Source organism: Erigeron canadensis, chromosome 2, assembly GCF_010389155.1.
Source record: "Erigeron canadensis isolate Cc75 chromosome 2, C_canadensis_v1, whole genome shotgun sequence".
Classification (NCBI taxonomy): Eukaryota; Viridiplantae; Streptophyta; class Magnoliopsida; order Asterales; family Asteraceae; genus Erigeron; species Erigeron canadensis.
In genome coordinates, this window is record NC_057762.1 from 24,606,532 (window position 1) to 24,617,397 (window position 10,866).

At 32.8% G+C, this 10,866-nt stretch overlaps 1 protein-coding gene across 2 annotated transcripts; it reads left to right on the forward strand.

The window, feature by feature from the left end:
* The first annotated feature begins 4,360 nt into the window (after positions 1-4,360).
* LOC122588476 (GATA transcription factor 8-like) lies at positions 4,361-7,971 on the forward strand. Of its 2 annotated transcripts, none has more exons than XM_043760602.1 (4): positions 4,361-4,575; positions 4,725-4,782; positions 5,474-5,732; positions 6,866-7,971. In XM_043760602.1, exons 3-4 carry the CDS (start codon positions 5,505-5,507, stop codon positions 7,643-7,645), a joined length of 1,008 nt encoding a protein of 335 aa, XP_043616537.1. In that variant the 5' UTR covers positions 4,361-4,575; positions 4,725-4,782; positions 5,474-5,504; the 3' UTR covers positions 7,646-7,971. The 2 variants fall into 2 exon arrangements, with proteins under 2 accessions (XP_043616537.1, XP_043616538.1); XM_043760603.1 differs by having other exon boundaries at positions 5,481-5,732.
* The last annotated feature ends 2,895 nt before the right edge of the window (positions 7,972-10,866 follow it).

Sequence of the window (10,866 nt, forward strand, 5' to 3'; positions counted from 1 at the left end):
TGAAGTCTTTCAGAAGGAAGTCATCATTCCTTGAGTACATTCCAAGTTTGTTTGAAGTATTGTAAAAAGGCCACTTGCTTCTGCCAAATTCTAATTCATACAACAGTCGTTACTAGTTACTGGTAAGGAGTCTATCTTAATAAAGTCACAAACACTGATTAGTGAACAACTAAACAATTACGAGCATGACATAAAGCATTTTTAAGCCTCTTTATTTGAACAAGATATTAAGACATCCGATCATTATTTAAAACAAGGGGTGGAGATTCCCCAAGTTAGAGGTAACTTAGAGGCTAAAGTTAGTGGTTATTGACCATTGGATTAAAATTAATAGTTAACATTCAATTATTATTTCTGAAACTTGACCTTTCATTTTAATCCAATGCCCAATGGTCGAAATTATTCTAACTTTACCTCTTAAGCTATTTTCAACTTGAGTTAATCTGTACCCTAAAGGGATACTCACACAATGAGACGGCGACGGGGTCAGGTGGGGTCTAGTGGTGATGACGATGTTGAGTGTTGAATGGTTTATGCAATAGATATAAAATGAATATTGTAGCTAAATATTTTATATAATAGGGGATATATGGTGTAAAAGTGATAAGACGTATAATATGGGTATTTTAATATATTTACAAACCTTTCAATATGAATAGAGAACTTATAAAAATTATTAAAGATTATAGATAACTAGAGAAATAGGAAAAAAGTTTTAATAAAAATATCTTCACAATGTCCATGGTTTAATTTCTTTCTTGAACTTGTGACTTGAGATAAAACACGAGATGAGTTGAACCACTTGACACATCCTTCATTGTCTAACTTTTAAATATGTTTTCATTGTTTAATCGTTAATAAACATTCTTAAAATTAATAGTTAATAGATTTTCTTAATTGTCACCACCAGCATTGAGTGAAGAAAGATAAAAAAAAATTAAATAAAATGAAATTGATCGATCTTTTATTTGGTCCTTGTTAGGTTTCTCCCAAAGACTAGGTATGTTGGGTGACAATGTAATCGAAACATTGACTTTTTTTTTAGAGTTTGACTTTCTATTGAGATTCTCAATTTCTCATTGAAAATTTCAATTTCTCTTACTGTTTTCAATTTATCATTGTGATTCTTAATTTCTCATAGTGATTCATTCTCAATATATATTTCTATTGCGATTTTTCAAAATAAATAACTTTTTGGCAAAATTGATATATATTTTTATGAAAATTTGGGTATTCATCTTTTTAGAATATATACAAGTAAGTCAAAGATCGTATTTTTGGGACATAACTTTTTTTTGAAAAACGTGAATTTCTTGTAGCGGAGGGTCTATCATACATTGTTTTAACCGGGTCTGCGCTAGATAGCCCTCTCACCTCCAATATCTAGTAGGAGGGAAAACTAGCTAAACTAAACCGCCCAAAGACACGACATTTAACTGGGATAAAACTTTGCCCCATCTGCAAGAATCAAATCTGATTCACTTAAGGACTTTATTTGTGAAATTTCTTGAAAATTTTTCCCATGTTTCTATTCAAGACGTCCATCATGTAAAACTGGTACTCAACCACTAAACTATATTGAAAAGGACTTTACAAGTAAGTCAAAGATCGTCTTCTTGGAACAATAATTGTACAATCGTATGATGTGTGCATGGAGGGTAGACTAAATACTAAATAGAGTTAGAGATTTAGTGGAACGAGCATGGGAATTGAGGGCTTGAGGCCAATATGTATTTGGGAGGTTTTACACATTAAGTCAACCAAAATTTTGATTGCTTACAGTCAATTTTATTTGGTATTTTTCCATATTTAAAAATGGTTCTCTTATTATATATGTATCAAATCATTCATTTCTTATGCAACTATGCAAGAAGCGAAGTGAAAAAACATTTAACTAGCTTATAGGCCTTTATATAACGTCACCTCATTGCATGTGAAAATACACATTAGACACTTTACATTTTCCGAATTTGATATATTACTAGCAGGATATTCATACAAGACAGTGCAACAAATAGTTTATAACAATATTTTTTATTATTTTTTTCTTTCACATGTTTTAATAGTTTAAGATAAATGCTATATATGGGTTAAAGGTCAAGACGTGAGTCAGGCTCAAACATGACACTACACTAGCCATAAGTTGCCAGAGATCTTTTACACTATAAAATATAAATACATCGATTTTAGTCTAAAATGAACAATGCCAACGTATAAAATTTTCAAGCTAAAGAATTACACGAAAGGAGGCCGGAGAGGGGGCATCGGCCAACTAAACTTTGCCCTCGGTTCCAATGAGCAATTTGAGAAAGTCGCTAAATTATATTTGGATCTTTTTAAAATGTATTATTATTTTGGAATAAGTTACAATAGTGAATTTAACAATTAGTTTAAAGGAATGAAATATTATTACCTAAATTCAATGGTAGTACATTATTTATGTATATATTTTTTAAAATATTTATATCTATTATGGACAAGATGAGCAATATCATCAAACTAATATATCAAGTCATTTTTAGATCTCAACACGTACTTACGTTTTTAATACATATTAAAAAAAGCCATGTTTAATGTAGCTTTAAAAAAAGGAAATAAAAAAATTAAAAACATCCATAGGTTGTTTCATAGCCTAGCCAATAGCTTATTTTGATACCAAAAGAAAATAAGAAAAAGATATTACTTCTCTTTTTAATATCGTATAAAAAAACAAGGTTAAGAGAGGAAATAAAAAAAAAATATCCATAAAGTGTTTTATTAGCCAATAGCTTATTTTAAAGCCAAACGATAAAAAGAAAGATATTACTTCTCTTTCTAATTTTTAAATCTTAATGAATAAGTTTATCAAATTAAACTTTAGCCAAAAATAATTCAACACGGTTTTGAAGTTTACTTGCTGTTATCTTTTTTATCCCGAAAAAATTCCTTTTTCTTAACCAAGCGCACTTTCGTAACCCATCCAATCATATTTAAACGATGACGTTACACTCACGGACTCAAATGATTCAATTGGTTCGTATATGTCACGCGCCCAAACAATACTGTGAAGTCTATAGCCTCCGTACTAAAACTTACCTTAAAGGAGACAAAAGTAATATACGGCGGTTAAAATTTTTTCTTTTCACGCGCCTTCAGTTACGTATAAAAACATCCGTAAATCCAAAACATAAATACATGATACATCCCATCTTCTACAACATTTTATACTTCATATACTTTTTACAAGGTACGATGTTATTTTTTATATGCCATAAAGTTTTAGATATCGTAATCGTTTCACATTTGAATTATGGTTATGTATCAGATATATGTTAAATTTAAGATGTCTTTCGGTGTATGATTTTATTCTCGATTTTGTTATCAAGTAGTTGGTGTGACACGTTTCGTGCGACTTTGAGGATAAAAATGACCGTGGGCGGTGTCGTGACGTCTGATGTAATTACAAGCGGTCACTTGTAACTTTTTTTTTCTTTTTAATCTTCGTGAAACATAAATACTACAATATACGTGATACTTGAACCTATAATCTTTTTTTTTTTTACCGGCGGATGGGAATGTCGTTTCATCAAGCTGAGCAGTGACATCCAAACGGGCAGTATGCTCAGGGTTCGAGGCGCCTTACACCCCTGATACCCCTAAGGAAGCCCATTTTATGCTAAAGAGGTAAATGTCTGAGGTCAATTGGGAATAGAAGATTCGATCCCATGACTTCCAAGCCAACATCCTCTCTCGCCAAGATATCCAGAAGGTACTCCGGCTGACCACTGCGCCAGCAGCTAGGTGGTTAACCTACAATCTTTTAGTTGTCAGATAATTTTAAATAGAACTATTGTGTGACGATTTCATGTGTCTATATTATATTATACGTATAAACGGACCTATGATAGAACTCTGGCCAGAACCCTCTAAAATATTCATTTACATAAATAAAAAGAATAATATTTTACATATCGATTGAACTTGACTCCCTCCAGTTGCGTTAATATTTATAACCTTTTACGAACGTTAATATTCTCATTTTCTCCCAAGAAGAAATCTCTCATTGATAAGATAAAAATGTTTTGACTCAATTTTTGATTAAATTTGAACCTAAATGGATACAAAGGTAAGTTTTTGAAAATATTTTTGTCAAAATAGAAAGGAGGGAGCGGTGGAGAGGTGATGGTATTGGTGTGGGACCTGTGAAAAAAAAGAGAGACTTCAACATCACGACAGGAGAAGGAGGGTGTAAAAGACAGCTAAGCACCGAAGGAGCTGCCTCACCTACCATAAATAAAAATCATCTCTTCTCTCTCTCTTTCAATTCTTTCTTTCTCTATATATTTCTTTCTGTATATCTTCCCTCCTTTTTTAACTATTCTTCTCTCTTAAACTTTCAAATTTCACAAATTATATATTCCCATTCACTTCAAAATAACCCATCTTTTGTATGTGTTAAAATACTTGCAACTCCCCTTCAGTTTCAGAATTGTTTATCTCAGTGAAGCTTTTTAGCAGCATTTAGATAGAGTTAATTTCTCCTTTTTAGTTAGTCATCTTACTTCTTTCTGCAGATTTTTAGAGGGTTTAGTGCAGGTGTGTGACTCTTATATAAATTTCTTTTTATTCTTTCAAAAAAATAATTAACTAATGTGAGACAATTTTGTATCTTCTTTTTTTTACTAATATAAAAATATGTTCTAATTTACAACTAGAATAACATTATTTAACTTTTTATTTTTCAGGTAGCTAAATTCCGATTTTGTTAAATTTGAAGGACTTCTTTTACATTATATTCTCAAGGTTTGCTCCCCTGCATTTTCTCTGTTTTGCTAAATATAAGAACATAAAAAAGGGAATGTGTTTTCTCACTTTGTATAGTACTACTAAATTGAGTGTAACTTTGGAAAAAAATGATATTCTAGTAGATAGATATATTCCTTGCACAATTTCTGTTTATGAAGAAAGAATCTTTGTACCTTATTATAAAAGCTAAATTTAGTATTTTGTTTTCTTTTTAGTCTATACGTATATATGTATTGCTAAAATACGCCGGATAAAAACAATGTGAGCTGTCTCACCATTGTCATTCATATATCACTCACATAAAAAGTTCATTCACTTTTCGAAATACGTGACCACTTATTGTTTTCTTTTATTTATAGACACATCTTTATTTTTCACACAATTTTAAACAGTTTCACATTAGTAGGTTAAAATACAAAAGGAAAATAAAAAAGTTAAAAATTAAAAAGTTACATAGTACCATTATAACTAATGTGTTTTTGGTCTAGTAGTTCACGGAAAAAGTGAGATGTTTTGCCTCTCTAGAAGGTCCCCGGTTCAATTCTAGATATTTAATCATTAATTTGAGACGACATTTTACAGTTTTTGAGTTAACTTGATGAAATTTGTCGTTAAAAAAACGTAGTAAAAATATTTTTGCCTTATTGTTCTTTTAATTTTTGTTAGCCTAACTTGTTGCCTCTTTTAGCAATTAGGACATCAAGAATTTGAAAACAAACATGGCAGAAGAAACATTCATTGAAGAGATTGATTGTGGAAGCTATTTTGATCATATAGAAGATTTGATTGATTTCCCACCAGTTACCGACGAAACCTCGCTCAATGTTGTCGATTGTAACGATTTTGCAGACATTTGGACTAAAAATTCGGACGAATTGCAAGCCTCTGATCCTATTTTCTCTGATAACAATTGCGCCTCGTCTCTATCAGCAGAGCTCGCTGTTCCGGTGAGTATTTCCGACAAAATTAGCTATAAATTCCAATTGGGGAAATGAGTGGTAATGTTTCTCTAAAGAAGTTTTTTTTTCCCCTTTAAAACACATTAAATTGGACTTATTTAATAGGCCTAAAATCACCACAGACTTAAGTCGTGTGATATGAATATAAAAAGACTATTTCCAGAAAGAAAAAAAATGATACTAAAATATGATAAAATCAGTGGTTAACGATCCCTAAAAGACTATATGCATATTCGTCATTTGAAAGTTAATTATGATTTTACGGCGCATTTTATGTTCTTTAGAAGACGCATTTCTTATAATACCTACATTATTCAAATAATAATATTAAATGCGTCTATGACAAAGATTTTACATGAGACTTTTAATTGTGTTTTCAACAATACTGGTACACATAAGGTCGTGACTCTATTTTGGTGTTTTGTTAGATTATTTTTGTAACAAGTTATATTGAAATTTGAAATCTATTGAATTCACAAAAGTGTCGGTTTTGAATATTTTTGAATTTACAAAAGTGTCGGTTTTGAAATATTTTGAATTCACAAAAGTGTCGGTTTCAAATGTTTTGAATTTACAAAAAGTGTCGGTGGTAATTAATAGATCTTGAATTTGGTATTTTGGTGAATTATAGGGAGTTCAAAATTTGAGAAGTGAAAACAAAAACAAAACAGCAACATTTTCATAGGTTTTAACAAACCTTGAAACATTTTTGACTTTTATTGTACATGTGAATAACTAAGGAAGTATACTAATAATAAATTAATAATAATATAAGTTTTTTCGTTTGTAAAAAAATAATGGTTACTTTGAAATACCGCATCAATTAAGATTGTTTGAAAAACACGATTATTTGATGATAGTAATGATAATAATATCATAATGATAATTACATTAGAAGTCAAAAAGAAGTTTTAAAGTCCCATTCATTGATCCCCCCTTGATTCTAACAAACTTTGATGTGAAGTTTGATTCTTTAAAGTTGAATCAGATTAGTAAACTTTAGTATAAATTTTTTTGGAATTAACACATATAGCAATTTATCTATTTATTTTGTCACTAGAATCAATGAATTTATGTGTAATCTCATTATGCTTACAAAGCCCTTTTATGTTTAATTTCAGTATGAGGATATAGTCCAGCTTGAATGGCTTTCAGCCTTTGTGGAAGAGTCGTTTTCTGGTGGCGGAATGACCATGAACAAAGACATTATTCCGGTGAAAAAGGAGGAACCGTTGGTTGTGTCAAATTACCAGTTCCAGATGTCAAGTCCTGTGTCGGTTCTCGAAAGTAGTAGCAGTAGTTCCAGCTCATCTTCATGCTCAGGTGGCAACAAGATGATTGGGCTAACTCAACGTGGGCCACAGCGTGCACGAAGCAAGCGTCCTAGGCCACCCACTTTCAACCCTCGTGCTGCTATTGAGCTTTTGTCTCCATCAACCCTTGTGACAGTTCCAATTTCTGTGGAATCTGAAAGCTTGGATGTTTCTCATAACAGTCCAAAATCAGGAATTGTCGGCCCTGAACAGAAGAAGAGAAAGAAGAAGCCAAAGAAAGAGGCTTTGTTCCATCTAGAAGATGAAAATCAAAACCAAACCCAAACGGGTCAAGCAGTTAGGAAGTGTTTGCATTGTGAAATCACGAAAACACCTCAGTGGCGTGCAGGCCCAATGGGCCCAAAAACCCTCTGCAATGCTTGTGGTGTGCGTTATAAATCAGGCCGGCTCTACCCAGAGTACCGCCCTGCTGCCAGCCCGACTTTTGTCCCTACGCTTCACTCAAATTCCCACAAGAAGGTTGTGGAAATGAGAACCAAATGTATACCAAACGACGTTATGGTTAAGCTTCCCAAGCCAGAACCCAAACTCATCCCGAATATGAACCCGCCCGCGAATTACATGTGATCAAGACAGCTCTATGGGTTCAGTGGTTCTTGTTAGTTTATTTACTGTTTCTAGTATTAATTAGCTTGTTAAATTGGTTGATTGTACAGGGCATCAAAGGGGCAGGAGGTGGAGTCTTTATATAGATATGTTATAAAATATATAATTTTTTTTAGATATGGGTAGAGGAGGTTAAGAAATGAACTTGAAGGGTTTAGAAAAGAGATTAGGGCTCATGAGATGATGTTTAGGCCTGTAAGATTAAGAAGAATAGTTTAAGAGATCTTGTTCTCTTTATTTGTTTGTTTCTTTTCATGGTTTTTATTGCAATTTCTATTTGTAGGTCATACAATATAGTATTGACTATGATATGATATGAATTTTTGTAGACATAAATTGTTGGTTGAGGGTTTATATAGCCCTGTTATTGCTATATTGTCTTATTAAAAATGGCGCCTGGTATGCCGACCATATTTTTGGTAATCCGACCAGACTATTAATGATACGGGGCCGCTTTTACTCTACCAGATTTACTATTACAGACAGGAGGCCCACACTATTTTGGAAAGATATGGTCGAGATACCAAAAATGTTGGTCGGGATACACCACGCGTTAAAAATAGACTGAACCAAATGAATGTAATTAAGACAAGTATATGCATATTTGAAGAGAAAAAATCAACATATGTATAAGCATAATAGTGTACTTATTTCACACATCACACATTTTCAAAATGTAGCATGATAACGAAGCTGAATTTAATTTATATATCATTGCTCTTTTTTCGTCTGACTTAAGTAATTAAGAAACCGAACGACTTCACATCTCTATCCATTGATTAACGAACGTATATATTTTTATTCTTTTTTGTTGATTACTTGTTAAGATATACGGAGTATTGGGACTGATTTAGTAATTTAAACCAATATATTCTGGGTGATGATACTTCACTAGATGTAAGTGACTAAGTGGGCTTTGATAGCCATTTTGTATGAAACATTAAAACATAAAGATAATTATGGTTGATTGGTGGAGTTTTAGCAACTGGGCAACTCCTAGTATCCTAGCTGAGGTGACAGACTACCATCTAAAATGATTGTGTCCAAGACTAGTTATTGTTAGTGATACCTTGAAGATGTTTTTAGGCTGGAGGGAATACAGGTCGGGTAAGGGGTCGGGTACCCCGACCACGATCGGGTACACCGTCGCAACCTCTCGGGTATCAATCGGGTAGAGGGAATCGGGTAGAGAATCGGGTTAACTAGCCGAGCTTTGGGTTGGATTTTTGACCGTTGAAAAGCAGCAGCCGCCCCTTGTTCCAGTTTTTTTTTTTTCTTTTTTTTTTTTCTGAACCTTCCCGTTTATATAAATATATATGCATACATATATACTTGGTTTGCAGGTAGTATTTAGAGAAGATAGGGAGTTTCGAAATATATCAAGACTAGTCCCTGTAGTTTCAGAACTTTGTAAAGTAAGTAAGTAATATTAAAAACTTTTAATTTGAACATTTTTAATCCCTGTAGTTATTATGTATTATATATTTAAAGTTTTATGTATTGTTTTTTTATAATTTTAGAAGTTAATATATTTTTGTAATTAAAAAATTGAAAAAGAAAAGGAAATTGGGTAGGATTGGGTAAGAATTGGGTATGTATTGCTAGTGATTTGGGTAAGAATTGGGTAGAATTGGGTAATTGTGAGTTGGAGGGTTTTGATTGGAGGATGAATTGGGTAGAATTGGGTAAGGAGTGAGTACTCCCTCCACCCTTAGGAATTAGTGGTTGGTTAGTGGTTGAAAGGGATTTTTTGATGTGACGCTGAGTGAGATTATTTATTAAATACATGACGAATATGGGGCAGAGTAGGCGCTCCAAGAAGTATAAAACTACCTATTAGTAGGATCATCCTTCGATCCGATTTTCAAATGGATGGATTGAAGGAGATTTGAGGAATAAACCCTTGAGGGTTTTTAGGCTTTGTTAGCGATTCCCTGAAGGTAGGAGCGATGCTCCTTAATTTATGCCAACTAAAGTGTATTGGGTTGTTTGTCGAATTGTATTCGGCTTTAATTAGGGTTTTGGGTTCAATCAATGATCGTATGCGTGTTTATTGATGATGTCAAATGTGAAGGAGTCCTCCTACTTAATTAGGAGGAGGTTCCTTGGAGGAGAAGGTTAGGGTTTTCTCTATTCCTTCTTTAAATCAAACGCTACTTACATGTTTATCCGATCTAATTTCATTAGGAGGATATCCTAGAATATATTCCGGACTAGGCAAATATTGTATTTATCTTTAGAAAGGATTTGTATAAATCCTTTAGCCTTTCGTCCACGTTAAGCACCTTCATGCTTGTGTCCTTCATAGATACGCTTCGTTATAATGTCCTTCGTGTGGTGATTCGGAAGGGTATATCGTCAACCAAGCTAAAAATTGGTTAGTATAACTCATTATTCTCCGAACGATGTTAGAGAGTAACCCATCACATGACTCTCAAACTTAACACGTGGTGGATCCTGTATTACAAAAGTAAAAGCCTATGATACATTTTTCCCCATACTTTGAGATGCTCCTCCCCCGTCGATCAAGAGGCAATGCGGATATGCGGTGATAGAGTACGAATGTGGTTGTCATTACTCATTAGGTTTAAAGAAAGAATGGATCAAATTATACTCTTCACAAGGTTTGTTGGTTGAAGTTTAATCAGGCAACTATACGAAATCAAATTAGCTTCATGATTAAGGAAATGATAGCAACGTGAATGAGTAATATGTTTAGGGGTAGGAAATGATAGCAAAATAAATGAGTAATATGTTTAGGGGTAATGATCCAGGCTTACACTATATATTTATCATACATAACAATATATGCATATACAACTATATGATGCATATATTATTATGTATATACAACTGTATGATGCATATATTATTATGTAAGGTTTAAAACAATTGTGACCTTTTTATGTTTAGGTTACGAGAAATCAGGAATAGGGTACATAGCCGTCCCAACATGCCAAAGGACCATGAAAGTTAAAAATACTTTTGAAAAGGGAACTTTCCGATATACATGTAGTACCTTAGAAAGCCCTTTAGAACAAAATACACTCTTATTATTGAGTTTTATTTATTATGAAACATGTTTTTTTGACATCCCATCATCACACAATCTTGCTTTCCATATTTTCCAAGAAGCAATTAGGACAACAGATTGAAGAGCTCGTTTTATGCATATGGTTGTA

Bases quoted from the DNA above. Each gene is read 5' to 3' on its own strand.
- LOC122588476 (XM_043760602.1), top strand. From the start codon at position 5,505: ATGGCAGAAGAAACATTCATTGAAGAGATTGATTGTGGAAGCTATTTT. The intron at 5,733-6,865 runs GTGAGTATTTCC...GTTTAATTTCAG, and splicing joins CAGCAGAGCTCGCTGTTCCG to TATGAGGATATAGTCCAGCT.